This window comes from Cebus imitator, unplaced genomic scaffold, assembly GCF_001604975.1.
Source record: "Cebus imitator isolate Cc_AM_T3 unplaced genomic scaffold, Cebus_imitator-1.0 Scaffold5, whole genome shotgun sequence".
In the NCBI taxonomy this organism is placed as follows: domain Eukaryota; kingdom Metazoa; phylum Chordata; class Mammalia; order Primates; family Cebidae; genus Cebus; species Cebus imitator.
Window position 1 is genome coordinate 1,452,246 of NW_016107320.1, and position 18,233 is coordinate 1,470,478.

Genomic DNA, 18,233 nt, shown 5'->3' on the forward strand with positions numbered 1-18,233 from the left:
GTTGTATTCCTAGGTATTTTATTCTCTTTGTGGCAATTGTGAATGGAAGTTTGTTCTTGATTTGGCTCTCTTTAAGTCTGTTATTGGTGTATAGGAATGCATGTGATTTTTTCACATTGATTTTGAAAAATATGGAATGCTTCACGAATTTGCGTGTCATCCTTGCACAGGGGCCATGCTAATCTTCTCTGTATAGTTCCAATTTTAGTATATGTGCTGCCAAAGCGAGCACAAGTCTGTGTAATATTTTAACATGTTTCTCAGAAATTAAATAATATCACAAAATTATTTGTAATGCCAGGTGGTTGTAATAAGTAGAATATATTATAATTGGCTAGCAAAATAAATGTCCATATGTGTTGATATATGCACATCACCATCTAGAAAAGATAGTGTTCTAAATATAGAATAGAAAAGATAGTACCCTAAATATAGATTGTTGATCGAATTTTTAGAGATATGTATGTCTAGGCTTGATACTACTAAAATTGATGAAAAGAATTATTAAAATAAATATTTTAAGATTTTCCTCCTGAATGTAGCTGAATTGCACTTGTTTCTACTACTTTGATCTTCTAAAGACAACTAATAACAATGAGGATAAATTTATCAAATCTTTGCTGAAAAGGGTCAAAGTTGGAAAATGCTTAATTATAGCCCTCTTAAAAAAGTTTTCTACATCTCAGATCAATAATCCCCCTCTAATTTAACATACTTTTATAGGCCCATGAATTTCAGGAGTTAGTTAACTTTATGCACCTTTCATTAACTAGTTTGAAGATTTTATATAGATTGGAGAATTTTTGAGATTACATTTTTTATATTTAGAAATTGAGCCATCCATTACACTACCTGGAAATTATTGACATATGTATATCATAACTGACACATTTTATTTGGAGTTAAAAGTCTAAGTTACTCAATAAGATTCTGTGTAATGCTATATGTTAATATGAAATCACTGGGTGTCTGTAGGTGGACATGAGACATTTCATTTTGACCATTGGAATTTCATTATTTCCAAAGATTTGTCTTTGTGAAAACTGAAATATCTCTTCTCTGAAAGTCTTTTCTACTTTTATATGCAGATGAAAAGCAAAAAAAAATAAAAATGGCATTTATGTGTGGCAGATAGCGGCTGAGTAAAAGTTCATTAAATTCATTCTTACATATATCACATCCATTGTCCACTGGGATTTTTCTCTCATCTACGTTAGGTATATGTTGCTAAATTGTGATTTGTCACCTATTCTTTTGATTTTTTAAATGTCTTTCCTTAGACTCCATTTAAGCTTAAAAGGACATTGTCGGCTGTACCTTTTCAGATCACTTCTGAAAAATTTGTAGGGTCAATTTGGTAAAACACCATATTTACTTTAATCCAGGGATGTGAATGAAACCATTCTGTTATCCATATCCTGAAACATAAATAATCATGAAAAACTTTATAAAGTTTTCTAGATGTTATACATTATTAACTCTACTAAACATATGCTTTGTGTATTACTACTGGAAAATAATAGCAATAATAATATACTAAAATTATATAGAAAGAGCGATTGCTGTGTATAACATAATACATTGCCTATTTACTTTTCCATATAATCCTCAGAAGAGCCTAGTGATATTGGTGTTATTATTATTCCATTTTGTTCATGAAAACTTGAGGCCCAAAATTGTTAAAGAACAACCTGTTTAATGTCACACATCAAGGAAGTGGTAGAGCCAGAATTTGACCCTAATGAGACAGTTCTAATAGTCTTCAGCAACATGCACTACATTACTAGCCCATATTACCATGGGTATAGCATATAAATGTAGAATATGTTAGGAGTGAACACAAATAAAGCAGCCTTTTCCATTGTCTATAGCATGTCTCTTCATTCCCTATCTTGTGCCTCATCTTCAGAGTATGTTGAATTGTTTGTTGATCCCTAGTTTACTGCTGGCTTTTGAGTTGATGTCATTGTATCTGTTGCTTCTTCTCCACTTAATACTTCATTAAATTTTACCTGAGTCATCATTACATGTCATGGTAATTGGCTCAGGAGCTATATCATTCAGCAGACTTTCCTATGCTGTTTTCACCAACCGTAATTGAGAAGCTACCATCAAGTCTGCCCCAGGCTAATTTACACAAATCCCCATGACATATGCGTATGTACTAAAATTGTTTCTTCATTTTCATATTTGAATAATAAAAAATTTAATGTCATAGGCTTAGTTCATACTAGGTATATTTTTATTACATTGATTAATTAATGATGTTTGGCAAAATAAAACATTAAATTTAGGTATCTGTCAGTCTTGAGCCCTGAAGCTTAAAACATTCTATTCCACCTATTAAATTGCTCTGTAAAATATGATGCATTATCTCTTAATCTAATGGAAAGAAGATTATAAAAGCCAATTATTATATCCTTTCTTCCAGATGAATGTGTTATTAAAGTAGTAGGGGCTTTCAGACAGAAAATGAGGACCTGAATTATAGAGTAAAATTTTTACTTTTGTAAGTGGAAAAAGCTCAGGAAAGATAGGGCTGAACTGAATTTTCAGAAGAAAATACCTTTGATAAATAATTCTCCTGTACCCAAGTTTTCTTTAAATCCTACAGAGATGAATAAAAAAGTGTGCACACAAATAGTTCTCTAACTCCACTGTAAGAAAGATGTAGCAAAGTAAAGACACACACACACACACACACACACACACACACACACACACACCAAAAAACAATTTTCCTGAAGTAAGAATAAGAACTTTTTTTTTATATTATGAAATTTAAAATATATTTTAATGTATTTATTAGTTGAACAACTAATACCTAGGATAGTGAAAACTGTCTTGAAAGAGAATAGACAAGTAACATTTTTCAATTTTAAGGATTACTTTAAAGCTAAGGTAATCGAGTGTAGTACTAGCATAAAAGTAGAGAAATTATTCCATCTAGGGTCAATTGATTTTTTTTTTCTTTTTAAAATATATGAATGATGCATAATAATCATAATTATTTATGTACTACTATATGACATTTTGATACATGTAAAAATCTGTGTTGATGAAGTCAGGATAATTAGCATATCCATCACCTTAAAGATTTAGTATTTCTTTACCATAAGAACATTCAAAAACCTCTCTTCTAGCTATTTTGAAATGTACAATGCATTATTGTTAGCTCTATTTAACCTACTGAGCAATAAATACCTAGAACTTATTTCTCCTAACTGTAGCTTTTTGTCTGTTTAATAATTTTTCACCATAGTCTCTTCTCTCCCTGACTCTCCCCATTTACTGGTAACCACTATTTTACTCTGTACTTTTATGATAAAAAACAAAAACAAAAACAAAAACAAAAACAAAAACTTTTTAGATTCCACATATGAGTGATATCTTTCTGTTTCTGGCTTATTTTACTTAATGGCCTCCAGGTTCATCCATGTCGCTTCAAACAACAGAATTTCATTCTTTTTATAGCTGAATAGTATTTTATTATATACATTTACTATATTTTCTTTATTCATTCATCCACTGATGCACATTTAGGTTCTTTCCCTATTTTAGCTGTGGTTAATGGAGTTGCAATATATGTAGGAGTACAGATATCTCTTCAACATACTACTCTCATTTCCTTTGCATATATGTCCAGTAGTGGTATTGTTGGGTCATATGGTAGTTCTGCTGGTAACTTAAGAGGAAACCTCCATACTGCTTTTCATAATAGTTGTACTAATTTTCAGCAGTGTATGTGTTTGCTTTTCTCCACATTCTTATTGACACTGATTATCTTCTGATTTTCATGTAGTAGCCATTTGTACTCAAGTCAGGTGCCACCTCATTGTAGTTTTTATTTGCATTTTCCTGATAATTAGTGATGTTCAGCATTTGTTCAAATCCGTTGGCCATCTGAATGTCTTCTTTTGAGAAATTTCTCTTCATGTTTTTGGGCCAGTTTTAAATGAGATGGTTATTTTGTTTTGAGTTGTTGAAGTTTCTTATATATTTTGGATATTAGCTCTTACAAAACGTACAGTTGACAAATATATACTATAGTCTCCTATTCTGTAGGCTTTCTCTTTGCTCTATGGATTGTTTTCTTTGCTGTGCAGAGCTTTATAGTTTTTCTAATCCCATTTGTCTATATTTTCTTGTTGCCTGTGCACTTCAGGTTTCATATGAAAGATCCTTGCTTAGACCAATGTTATGGAAATTTCCCCCTATATTTCCTTCTAGTAGTTTTGTGGTTTTGACTCTTACGTTTAAATCTTTTATCCATTTTGATTTATTTTTATATGATAAGAGATAAGGATCTAATTTTATTCTTAATATGGTTTGGCTCTGTGTCCCCACCCAAACCTCATCTCAAATTGTAATCCCCATGTCAAGAAAGGGACCTGGTGGGAGATGACTAGATCACGGGAGTGGGGGGAGTTTCCTTCATGCTGTTCTAATGTTGTGATAATGCTTGAGTTTTCAAAAGATCTGGTGGTTTAAAAGTGTCTGGCAGTTCCCCCCTCACTCTCTCTCCTTATATGTGAAGACGGTGCCTGATTTTTCTTCACCTTCTGCTATGGCTGTAAGTTTCCTGAGGCCTCCTCAGCTATGCAGAACTATGGGTCAATTAAACCTCTTTTTAAAAAACTATATGTGTAAATTATCCAGTCTCAGGTGGTTTATGGCAGTGTGGAAATAGACTAATGCAATTCTTCTGTACACGTAAATCCAGTTTTCCCAGCACCGTTTATTGAAGCAGTTGTCTTTTCCCCCTTGTGTGTTCTTGGCACCTTTGCCAATATCAGTTGGCTATAGATGTGTGAGTTTATTTCTGTGCTTTCTATACAAAGCTATAGTAACCAAAATACCACATTACTGGCATAAAAATACACACATAGACTAATGGCCAATTGACTGTTGACAAGAGCATAAGGATTATTCAATGGGAAAATAATAGTCTCTTCAACATAAAGATTCAGGATAAGTGGATATTCAGGTGTAAAATGAAATTTGGCCATTGCCTAGACTATATTCAATGATTGTCTTATAAAGGATCTAAGACCTAAGTATAAGAACTAATACTACAAAATTATTTGAAGAAAACATAGGGGTATTATTTCATAACTTTGGATTTGACATTGGTGTCTTAGATACAATATCAAGAGCATAAACAACAAAAGAAAAATAATAGATACTTTATACTTCCTCATAATTAAAAACATACAAATCAAAGGACAGTATCAAAAAAGTAAAAAAAAATTATGTGAGAAAAATATTTGCAATTAATATATCTGATAAAACTCTAATATCCAACATACATAAAGAGTTCATATAATTAAAAACAAAAAGACAACTCAATTACAAAATGAAAAAATAACTTGAATAGACATTTATCCAAAGAAAATATACAAATAGATATCCAAGCATATGAAAGGCATTCAATATCATTATTCATCAAGAAAGTACAAATCAAAACCATAATGAGATATCATTGCAGTCCCCTGGAATAAGTGTAACGCACACACAAAAGAAAAACAGAAAATAACAATATTGGTGAAAATGTGGAGTAATTGGAACACTGACACATTATTGGTTGAAATGTAAAATAGGACAGCCACCATGGAAAACATTTTCACAGTCATCCAAAAAATAAAAAGAAGTAACATATGGCTTAGCAATTCCACTCCTAAGTTTAAAGCCAAAGAATTGGTAACAAGTGGTCAAACAAAAACTTGTACACAAATGGTCATAGCAGCACTATTTACATTGGCCAAAATGTAGAAACAACTAAAATGTCCATCATTGGATGAATGGATAAAATAACAGTAAATTCATATAATGGACTATTATTAAGCTATAAAAAGGATTGAAATACTGTTATATAATATGATGTTTCAACATGAATAGCCTTGAAAACATTATCCTAAGTGAAAGTCTGGCAAAAAAGTTCACTTATTATATAATTCCATTTGTATGAAATATCCATTACAGTCAAAGCCATGGAGATAGAGAGCAGGTTAGAGGTTACCAGTGGCTGGAAAGACCTAGGGAGTGGTGGATTAAAAGGTACAATATCTTTTTGGAATGCTGAAAAATTTCTGGAACTCGATAGTAATAATGGTTGCAGAGCATTGTTGATGTACTTAATGCCACTTAATTATATACTTCAAAATTTTTCTAGGGTAAATTTCATGATACATGTATTTTACTGCAATAAAAAATTAAGCAGCTAATACAAAGCTAAATTAATTTAAAATATTGATAATTAAATTTAAAAATACCCTGAAAAAGTAAAAGAATACTCCATACTCACATACTGAGAAGTAAAAGATTTTCTCAATTACATATCAACAGAAATCTTGCATCTTCAATCCTTATTCCTGGATCAAAAGTCAAGAGCTACACAAAAACTCATAGTATTTATCTTAAAGAATAGTTCTCCTTTCCAAAGGGCATACAAATTTACTTATCATAATTAGAAAAAAAAAAACAACAATAGCTAACAAATCAGCATATCTGCTTTTTTTCACCAAAGAACAAATCCTATAATACCTCTAAAATATATCATCAAATTCTCAGACTGTAAGCTAGATTCCCAATTATTACAAATGAAGAGTCAGCAAAAATAAAGCTCTTGGGCTACTTGGGAATCATTGTCCAAACCAAGAGACCTGTTTCTATTTTAATAGCCTGTGAAGTACACCTCTTAGTCAGTGTAGCTTAATGAGACCTGACAGCTGAATCCAACTGGGGATAGTGGGGGAACCTGAAGAACTTTTCAAAATATATTTAAAAAAATATTTAAAACCTGACTCTCATACAGATATAAAAATAAACATGTCAAAGATTTATTATTTCATTATTACTATAAACGTTTAGATGGCAATGCTAGTTCAAAGAGCATTTTATAAAACATTGTTTCTAACACCACACTAGTAAAGACATTTTGAAATAAGTTTGCTGAGTTAGAGACCAAACTCATTGATATCTTACAGAGAAATAAACTTTAACACTTGGGGCTCCTTTTTTTTCTAGTAGACAGAAATTAGTCATATAATATGTATCTTTGAAGAGTCTAAGCACTTAATTATTATTAAATAGCAAAGTCAAATAGAGGTTTGTTATTTAAATAATTAAATAACGTTTAGTTTAAACTGACACGTAACACCCAATATGACATGGAAATGACTGATGCCCACCTGTTTGCCTTATCTCCTAGTTTAATTATTTTTAAAATCTATATGCACATTGAAAAAATTAAATTGTTTATACAATTAAAGTCAATTGGCAAACGGGAAATGATTTGCAAAAACCAAAAAAGTCATATGCTTTTAAAAATGTTGTATATACTATTTGTCTCAAATGTTATATACTTATTAAACAATTACTTATGTATTCATAAGAAAGCATAATTATTAGAGAAATTAAAATGTTTGTAAAGAAATAGCAGATAACAAAAACATGGCTAATATACACAAGGTGGGGAAAAAACTCAGTAGTAATCAAGAAAACGCTTATTTAAAGTATAATCACATACATTTGTATGCTTTTCAAACAAAATTTTTAGTAATAGCTTTCTCATTGTGATAATACAGTCACTCACAAAGTATTAATGGGAATATAAATTGCTTAAATATTTCTAGGAAGAATTTTATGTACATCCTAACAGCTTTAAAAACTTTCAAAGACTGCTGTGTAACAGATTTATTTCTAGAAATATGTCCTATGAATAACAGTGAAAAATTTAATATTAATTCTAAAAGTAAAACTTTGAAACTAACTTACAATTAAGTAAATATGATGAAATGTTAGTGCTTTCATTAAAAATAAAATGATCAAATAATTTTTAATTGTATGAGAAAATGATCATTATAATTTTTTTAAAATTCTGGACTATCTGGGATGTTAGTAGATATGAAGTACTTGTATCAGTTACATTGGGGCAAAAATCTCAGAACACCCTTCAACACACTTTAGAAAAGAGCTATCAAACTGTTGGAACTTTGTGAGAAGGGAACTTCCTGGTCCCAGCTTAGTTAGCCATCTCATTTTAAATATATTCTGCACATATTCACTAATTGAAAGTGTAGTTGGAGGTCAGAGAATGGTGAGTTCCTTTGTAACTATGCTAGTTGGACAAGGCTTGATGAAAAATTACTTTTAAATTAGGTCTTAGTCAGATGTCTAAAATGTTAAATGGAAATATTATTAGAACAATATGCTACAGACAAGGCAACTTCCAGGAACTAGCAGGACACGTCAGTATCCTGTACATAGAATACCATTCAAGGAAGCAAAGGATTTGTTATAGAAAACTAAAGGACTTATACATAAGCTTATGGAAAGTCAATCTGAGGATTGTAGAGAAAAAAACCAAAATACACTGACTGCATTAGCATAAAGCCCAGCTCCAAATGCCAAATAAATAGTTACTAATACTAATAATTTACACTGATAATCAATCTTTTTTTTAGATAACATAGATATACTTTATTAGGTAAAACAGAAAAAATGTGTTTCCTACAGTGAATGTTGAATTCTAATTGTAAGATGTCTCCGTTTGTGCATAAAATTGTCAGCAATGGAAGGACTTATCATATGTATCTAATATAAACCACTGAAGGTTGCAGCAGGAGCCTCTCTTCAATCTTTCCCTGTACTGATGGTGAACCTGTGAGCAATTTGTTTCTCATACACTAACAAATCACGTATCTTGAAGTATTTTTGTGTGTGTGTGTGCAAATGAGTTTATTGACGAAGACACAAGGTCACGTTTCCCCCAACCCCCACCCTCCCCCAAACCAGGAGTCAACAAGAACAGAGGAATGAGAAGCATTCTTGTGGCAACATTTCCCCTGCCCCCCCCTTCCCATTTCTTTCCAAAGTCTCAAGCTTCACAACACAGACACACAGAGCAGGCTTGGGTGAGGACAGACACTCAGGGAATCTCTGACCAGCAGAAGAGTACTGGGTGTTTGCTTCTCCTGCCCTTTGTATGATGCCAGCTGACGTTGCAAAGACACACTCAGGCAGAGGAGGGGGGATGCAGGGCAACCTCCACCCATTTCCCCAATTTGGCCAAGCTTGGAATGAGCCAAGAGAGAAGTTGTGGTGGAGGCAATAGTTTCTGCCTCTCAGGAGAGGTCCTTTTATGGGAATTAGAATTCCTCCCTAACTTTGCTCAGGGGTGTGATGGGAGGCGGCCTCCCCAAGGAGTGAAGAGTTCATGGGCTGGCTCAGTCAGGTCAGCTGAGAATAGGAGCTGTTATCCATCACAGGTGGGGAGGCTGAGAGAAGCCTCATTTTGGGGGTTGAAGGGCATATTCTGGTAGGAAATTGTGTTGTCTGCTTGCCCTGACACACTCTTCCTTCTGTAATGATAGTTTGCTTTGAGGTGAGAACACTATATTTGCAGTGTGAATCTTCTTCACTACTTGTATCCACTGACTCCATGAATGAAGTCCCAAGAAAGGAATTTCACCAACCTGCTTTTCCACCCCACATGTCTGACCTACCTACCTCCCACGTACAATCCTATGCAGTTTCCTAATGCCATGTGCTTGAGGGGTAATGTGCAAAGGACATATTTCCTTCCCCCTCCCCAAACATTCTTCTCTTGGAGATTCTCAAGGTTTCTGAAACTGCTTTGGGGGACCCACTCCCCACAAGCTTTGCAACTGGTGTGAAGCAGGGTTATTTCAGACATGATAGATTTGTGGGATAGTTTTGCTCTTGTTTTCCACGATTCCTCTTCTGAGTCCAGTGAGTGAGGTCTCAGTCCAACATGAGGCCTTTGGACCCTGAAGTGCCCCTGATTTAAGCAGGGGCATCTAAGAAGAGCAGTTTTGGTCATGGACACTGAATACTGGATGCCAGGCAATGCAACAGGTGCCCGTAGATCAGTGTAACATTGCTAAACAAGTTAGTATTTTGGGCACGAAGCATTCTTTGAAAAATCATATCCAATGTGTTAAGGGCGGGTAGGGGAAAAATTTCATATCTCCCAGTCTTTTCAGAGACAACAAGAACTGCCTGAACTTCTAGGATGATCTTAACATACCCTGCAGCCTAAGTATCATGAAGAAAGAGCAGATCAGAGAGCTGAAGGGATTAAAAGCATTTGCAACATCTCTAAGCTCACTTCATCTCTGCACATATTCTGCTGGCCTCAAGAACTGGGGCTCCAGGGGCACATGGTAAACGTCAGCTACTTCTTCATTCTGGCATCTGGATTTACCTTCAAGTAATTCAAAAGACACTCAGCTGCCACCTGATGCCAATAAACAGGGCGTCAAAATCAGTATGGAATATGTGAAGAGCCAAAAAGTCAGCAGAGAAAGGCAGGAGAAGGCATTAGGGGAAAAATGACAAGAGACAGTTCTGTGGTAAGAACCACATGGATGGGGACCTAGGAGACTGTCTCGGCTGTGCTGCTACACAGCTGACAGGTTTTGGCAGCAACCTTTTTGCCTTTTATCTTTCCACTTTGTAGAAAAAGAGGGTTGGATAAGTTATTACTCTGTTTCACCTCTGTTGAAAGTAGGATTTTAGATTTGAACTGAACCTGAGAAATACAGGAAAAGGGTGAGGGGACAGCATCTGGTTTCCTGTTCCCCATTTCTACTCAAATTCCTGAATCAGTGTGATTAGCATGTTTACACAGAGGAAAAGTAAGTAGTAAGGTGTAACTTCTCTCAGCCTTGGTGCTGACAGGCTCTATAGTTTTTGCACCCTGAAACATCGTTCAAGAAGATCACCGTTCCCAATTGCAGAGCAATCAAATGAGATGATAATATGGAAAGGGGAAAGCATGAAGGCTTGGCCAAGGAAAAGGGTTTTGGAGGGGAAAAAAAAAAGCAAACTGATCCAAATGACCAGGGATAAGGCTAGCACAGATAAGAGAACTCCTCAAAAGCTAGGGCAGGTAACTGCATCTCTGCCTCCAGGACTGTGTGGTTAATGACAGTCATGTCAATACTTTCTCCGGTTCCACTACTCCTTTGATTTCTCATATGTACAAAAGTAAAAAACAATAAAGGGCAGTGTTTCAGTGACACTTTTCCTTGCTTTAATATTTGTTGTCTTTTTCTGCTTTTGAAATGAGCTCTCAATTACAGAATACCAAACTACACTCAAAAGAGGGTGTAGAAAAAGCCAGCCATTGGCACAGCACGGAGAAGCCCACAGATAGCAGCAGCAGGTGGCGAGAGGTGGAAGGTGACAAAAGCAGTGGTTACAAATGTTCACAGGAAGCTAAAACTATCCAACAGGTTGTGCCCTAATGTTAGCATGGGTTAGACTAGTTACTGCCTTGCTGGGTGGCCTCAGTTTGTTTGGGTTCAGATTCTACAGAGCAATACAATTTCTTCCAGTTAAGAGTTCTTGGCTTGCACTGATCACAGCATGATTGGAGGGTACTGAACCAGTCTTGTTAGTTTTTCAAAATGCTGTCATAGACCTGATAGATGTATTGAGAGACTTCAGGAGCTCTACACTTCAGTGACAGCATATAATTGGGGTTTCCTGGCTGGATACGTAGCTCTGCCAAAATCCAAATGCCATTAGTGAGCTTCAGGGATTGGTACAGCATATCCTGCCCTTCCACATTCCTCTTGGCAATAGTATAAACATTGTTGTTTTGCAACTTGATGGAAACAGTGTCAGCATTTAAGTGACATTCCTTAATCTGAAACTGAAGTTCATTTTCATTGGGAATATCCTTCCATGTTGCAAGAAAGACCTGGCGCTCCATTTTGCCATCTTCTACAAAAAGCACATTGAGTGGGATGAGGCAGCTGAAGTAGAAGACATCGAGATTGTTTTTCACAGCTACCTGCAGGTTATTCAGAGGTTCCATCTTCATGACTGGGCCCACGGTGTTGAGAGGCAAGGAGACATCAATGCTCTGGTTTGGCATCAGTGGTGTATGGATGGCCAGAGGAGTGCTGGGGATGACACCAAAGCTATTCTTGTTAAACTGGATTGCAAAATCTGTCATATGCTGCAGAGCTTTATTGGTGAAGTTCATTTCCATATAGATGTGCCCTTGGCGGTGAGTAAATATTCCTGAAATCTCCAAGCTCTTAGCCTTTACTGCGGGTAGCCAGACAGCCTTAGGAGCCACATATCCACCAGGTGCCATGCCTATCCCTGTAGAGAGTTCAAACAGGTCATTCAGTCCACTGCTGACGATGGCAGGTGTAGGTGAAGGAGCAAAGGTTGCAGGCACCGATGATGGGATAAAGGACTGTCCCGCTGCCACACTTCCTCCAACGCCCCCGCCAAGGTCACTGCCAAGCAGACTATCTAGTCCTCCTCCTAGGAGATCCACTGTTCCCATCTGCATGGAAGACACCTGTGGCACATTGACTGGGGGACCGAGGTCATGGTTTAAAAGATCCCCTAGAAGATCACCTTGAGAGGGGATAACCTGAGGCTGTTCCAGGTTCATTGCAGTGGTGGTGCCAACAGGGCTGTCACCTGCATCAGTGCTCCCATGATGAATTGGCAAGTGTTTACGATGGATTCCATGACTTCCTTCCACAAAAGCATTGGGAGGCTTATGATACACAGAGGCCAAAGAACCAATGTGACAGATTAGCTCATCCAGCAGAGTTGGCTCAATAAGGTCTGTCTCTTCAGAGATCAGTGGCTTCTCAGTCAAGACTACTTCTTTAGCTGTGACAGGATCAGTTGAGAGAAGACGCCAATAAATGTAGCCCCAGTCTCGAAGGTCAGGATTATCAGAATCCTGTGTTGCCAAACTCAAGACCTGCTGAACTGTCTCCTGTGTTTCTGATTGTTTCTTGAGAAACAGCTTCACTATGGCAGTAAGCAGAGTGAGCTGCACCTGGGTTCTTTCATCGTGAAAACCCTTCAGGAAGCTGTCTAGTAACTCATCTGCATTGTCAATTCTTTCAGCATATTCTCCCACAATCCAAATCATAGCTGCTCGAGCATCTGGCTCATCTAGCGAGTCTAAGTTCTCACATAGAGTGGCAATGATACTTTAATACTTGGGGTATTTGCAGAAGATGCCCCTGATGACAACAATCGCTTCTTGGACCACGTAATTCACTTTGGTCTGGATTAGATCAAGCAATGTGCTTACACAGCGCTCCGCAGATTGCTCCACCTTGATGGCACACCGTCCAATGGCCCACACAGCTTTTTGAACAAAGTCAACATCTACCTCTGTGGCATATCCCTTCAGTTCTGCCAGGGCCTGAGCAATGTTGACTTGATGTCCAACTTCTCTAGTTTAACACAGATGGGATCATTGTACTTCACAAGGAAGACTTTGACTTCCTGCTTCAAGATTTCAGGCCTTTTCTGGACAATTAAGTTGATGTTCCTCAGGGCGACGGACTGCACTTCTGGCTCCCCAGAAAGCAATGTGACAAGTGGAGGGGCTAACTTCTTCAGCAGCATATTGTAGTAGTCAGAATCCTTAGGTAACAATTCTAGAAACTTCATTAGGACTTTTACCGCTGAAAGTACCACTGCTGAGTTGGAATGGGATAGTCGGGGAGTTACCCGCTCACAGATACTCTGAGGCTCCGGATCATCTTCAGGGTTGTAATTAGACAGGCAGTCCAGGATGAAAATCTGGCCCCATTCAGTGCACTCACTGAGGACTGTTAGCAGCTTATTAATGTTCTGTGGGTTCAGATCGAGTAAATTGCTGTTTGGGTGAGACTCACCGATTTCAGATAATGCTGCTACAGCATTAGCCACCACCATTGGATTTGAATCTGCTATAAGATCCCGTAGAGAATCCAGAAATCCCTGATTTTCCACCATTTGGGCGTTGATATCATGGAGTTTTGCCACACAGACTGCTGCTGTTTTCCGAACGTATGGATCCTCATCCTTCAAGCACTTTCGGAGGGACTCACAGAGATATTCTGTAATTTTGTCTACCCAGATGCACCCCATGGTTCTGACTGCCAAGGCTCGAATCAAAGGATTAGGATCTTCATAGTCCTTCACAAAGCTGTGTACAGCCATGATGGCCAGGTCTGGCTGACTGTTGGCGTAGCTCATCAAGTAGAGATACACAAGCCTCTTTAGTTCCAGATTGTCGGTCTGCATACAGTTCACTACGTCTAGAAAGACAGAGCTAACATCCTTCCCCACGGTCAGAGCAGCAATCACTTTCTTCACAGCCTCCTTTCTCTTTTCTTTCTTTTCATTGTTGAGGCCAACTTTCAGTTCAAATATTTCTCCATTTTTATTGGTTGTGAAATACTTGGAGTCAGTCATGATGTTGGATCTTTAATGTGCACCGGAGGCGGAGGCGAGGGCCAGGGCGGGGGTGGCGGTGGCAGCCGGAGATCACAGCCTGAGTGGTGGTGTCCTATCTTGAAGTATTAAGTGTAGAGACATAGAGACCACTTTCCCCTGGTTTCTGTAAAACTATCTACTGTTTTTGGGACAGTCAGGGCTTCTTTGTTTCCTCTCTTATAAATATCAATTTCTCTAGTTCTATTTTCTGTAATGGCAAGAATTATTCCTTTTTATTAACACATAAAAAACTTTAGGTAGGACATAATTTTTCAATAAATTCTGTGAATACATAACATTTTACCTCAATAATTCAATGATAACCTTCTGTCTATGGTTCCTCAGAGGTGCTAGAGTACTAGGAATCTTCAGATTTCTGGATCCACTGAAAAGGCTTAGGAATTAGCTGAGTATATAAAAAAGACAGAGTAACTTTCTCCAGTAATCTCTTGTACTTAGAATGCAATATTGCAATGAAAGGAGGAAATAAATCCGAAACAAACAGGTTGCTCTTCCCATAAGAAATGGGGAATAGTTTTATTTTTGGAAGTTACAAGACGAAAACTGGGCTCTGAGGCCTCCAAAAGAATGAATGAAATGACACAGATATTTTATGTGGAACACCTGGAGATTTATTAGATTCTTAATGAAATGCCTAGGAGGGTCATGACCAAGGAAATGAATGAAACTAGGAAAAGTTGAGATTTCATAAGGCTGAATCTTAGCCTTATTAAAGGCAAAAATCAACCCCTGAAAATATTAATGTAGTAAGTCTCTCACCATATCTAATATAAAAGAAGAAATATTTGATAGAAGATACCATCTGGGAGCACCTTTCAATAGACTTGTATAGACAATGCCCAACATAAAATTAAATAATGCTAGACATACCAAGTGAGAGGAACACATGGCCAAAAATCAATAGAAAAACAGACAACAGGATAAAACAGATGAACTCAGCATTAAACAGACATGATCATTAAAGAATGCTCTATTAGTGAAAATAGTGAAGATGTACACAAAAATTGTAAGAGTAACTTGGGACCAAATATGCACTCTAGTATTTTTAAAAAAACAAATTAAGGAAAACACAGTGATTGGTTTGAGTAACAAGATGCATAAAATAACAGGATCAATCTATAGATGGGACAAAGTGAAATTTAAAAAGTAAGAAGATAGGCATAAATGCAACAATATCAAAAGCAATATAAAATGTAAATTGAATTAAAGCTCCAATTAGAAGGCAAAGATTGTCTTTATGAATAAAGGGAAACCCATCCACTTACAGAAGAAAATGGTTAAATCTAAACACATGGATAGTTTGAAAACAAAAAGATAAAATAGATATATGTGTAAATCTACCAAAAGTAGATCACTATAGCTACATTAAAATTAGACGAGTCTACGTGTGTGTGTGTGTGTGTGTGTGTGTGTGTGTGTGTTTGTGTGTGTGTGTGTGTGTGTGTGTGTGTGTGTGAGAGAGAGAGAGAGAGAGAGAGAACATCTCGCTCTGTCACCCAGGCTGGAATTCAGTGGCATGACCTCAGCTGACTGCAGCCTCAACCTCTTCTTACAGAGGACTTGTAGTAATATGCTGAGAAAGTTGTAACAGAGAAAAGTTTATGGAGAGTTCTGGAAAAGTAAAAAGGGCTCAGAATTAATTGAGCAGAATGGGAATCATTTTTAGCAATTCTCAGCTAAGGGAAAAGGCATAAAGAAATATGGCCTATATAGTCATTAAGATTAATATTTTTAAATCTATATCAACAAGAAGAGAAGGAGAAAGCTGGTTTAAAGTATTTACAAGAGAGTGATCATAATGATTAACTAGAAAAAAGAATACTGAAAAGTAGAAAATGTAGCCAGAAGAGATAATAGGTGGGGAAGGGGGATTAAAGGATTGGAAGACCTAATATCTAAAATATTGCAGTAGAGGCACTTGAGGAAGTGAAATGGAAGGATCAGGCAACTAAGAACAGAATATGGGAGGCTTCGATTTGTGATTTTGAAGGTGGTTTCCTTTCTCATTTTAGCATGTGACCAAAGAGGGTGGCTGAGCAAGAGTTGATTATAGTTTTAGGTGCCAGGTAAAATAAATGAGACACTAGGTGTTCAAAACACCAAGAATAGGTGTGATGAGGAAGAGAGTGAGTTGGTCTATGAAATATTCATGTGTGTGTGTGTGTGTGTTCACGCACGCACGCACGCAAAGGAAGCACAGTGGGAAGGATGAAGAAATAGTTATTCCCATAACTGAGGTTAGGAAGATGATAGAATAAATTGATGATAAGATTATTTTTAAAAAGGGGATTTTTAGCATACAGAGAAATGGTAATGTGAGTATGGAGTGAAGATATATAATATGATATACCTTCTGACTCTGAGAAACAACAGCTTTTGATAATAGCCTTTAGAGATTGATACAGAGGGATCAGTACTCTTAAGGATTACTCAATTAAGGAAAAGAAAAAAACAATATTCTTGATAATGTTTAGGGCATAAAAAGTTTTATTTGATTTTTTACATAGTGGATGAGCAGTCACTTTTGTTAAATTCCTTGTTTGAGGGTATAAAGGAAATAGAAAGATTCAGTTTATTTCTTTTAACTAGAGCCAATATGGTTTGATAACTGGTTGGATATAAACTAAACTGAACACATTTAGTAAGATCAGTGTTGTAAAAGGAGATTGATGTTGTTCATTTAAATAGAAAATAGAGTGTAAAAAAGATGTGAAAAATAATTATGGTTTGAGGCACAGTGAGTTTTAGATACAAAAAAAAAAAAAAAAAGAACAATATGATTCTTTGACAAACATCTGTTATGTCTCCAAGACATCCCAATATACATACACATATTTCTTATGTGTACTTATATTTATTACAATAAGTTATAATATCACAGGCCCCTCTATATGTTTTGGATTGATATAAATATTCCTTGTTGTTCTCTCAGATTAAATATTTTAAATTCAGAAACAATGCCTTTTTGATGTATATTTGTATTAACAGAATTTGACAAGGTCATCTTATTTCCATTTACATAGCATGTGAATTCTTAGTTTAGATTTTATGGATCACTAGATGGTCTATAAATTTAAGCCCCCAAACTTTTTAAAATTGCATGCAAAATTTGCATGTATATTCAATTTGAATTTTTGGATAGTGATAATTTTCATCGGATTCTCAAAGATTTATGATATAAAAAAGTTGAGAATTACTACCTTAGGAGACACAAATGTTGCATAAAATTAGAATGACATGGAAAATTGAGCACAGTAGTAGAGAATGGAGCTAATAGTGATAGTTTTCACACTAGATTTTTAAAAATAAAAATCTAGTGCCTTGATCTATTGCCTAGCACATAATCATGAACCAAATCATACTAATATTATGTAAACTTATTATTTCATTTATTAAAATGACTGAGGTGTATATTTAATGACAATTATACAGAGTAGAAACTAAGTCTCAGTTGTTGTCTAAATTAGTATCTTGAGTTAATTCATTTTATAAAATTCTAGAGCTAGGGGTCACTCTTTATACTTGTGATGAAGTATACAGATAAGCAGAGAAAAATTTTTTGTCTAATCTGAAATGCTATCAACCTCACTTCAGAAAGTATATGGTTATTGAATTAGAAAAAAACACTTTTATTCACCAGGTTGTTTGATGATCTTCTTGTTTCCTATGAACTTTCTCCCTCTCTAGTTTCCAGTTCTTCCTGAATATATACAATAGTAGTACAGTAAAACCATCTCTCATATAAGTTTATTCAAAAAGAAAATAACTATAGTTAAAAAGCTCTAAAGAAAGAGTCAAGCTAATAGCAACAAAATATAAGAACAAAAATTTCCTTGTTTGAAAGATGTTCAAAGTCAATTTTCCAAAAATTATTTTTCTGACCACAAGGTAACCAGTAGTAATATTAATCATTAGTACTGCTATTTGTTAATATT

At 35.9% G+C, this 18,233-nt stretch overlaps 2 protein-coding genes and 1 non-coding gene across 3 annotated transcripts in view; 1 reads left to right on the plus strand and 2 right to left on the minus strand.

The window, feature by feature from the left end:
* SGCZ (sarcoglycan zeta) overlaps positions 1-18,233 on the plus strand; it is a 1,190,199-nt gene that overhangs the window by 962,969 nt on the left and 208,997 nt on the right. The window lies entirely within an intron of this gene.
* Positions 126-232, minus strand: LOC119472481. The gene has a single exon (XR_005201628.1). It is a non-coding gene; the product is annotated as a U6 spliceosomal RNA (small nuclear RNA).
* LOC108309251 (AP-1 complex subunit beta-1-like) lies at positions 11,032-14,346 on the minus strand. The gene is given in 2 exon segments (XM_037740851.1): positions 11,032-13,236; positions 13,239-14,346. Coding segments are annotated over 2 exon segments (2,832 nt in total). The 5' UTR covers positions 14,257-14,346; the 3' UTR covers positions 11,032-11,422.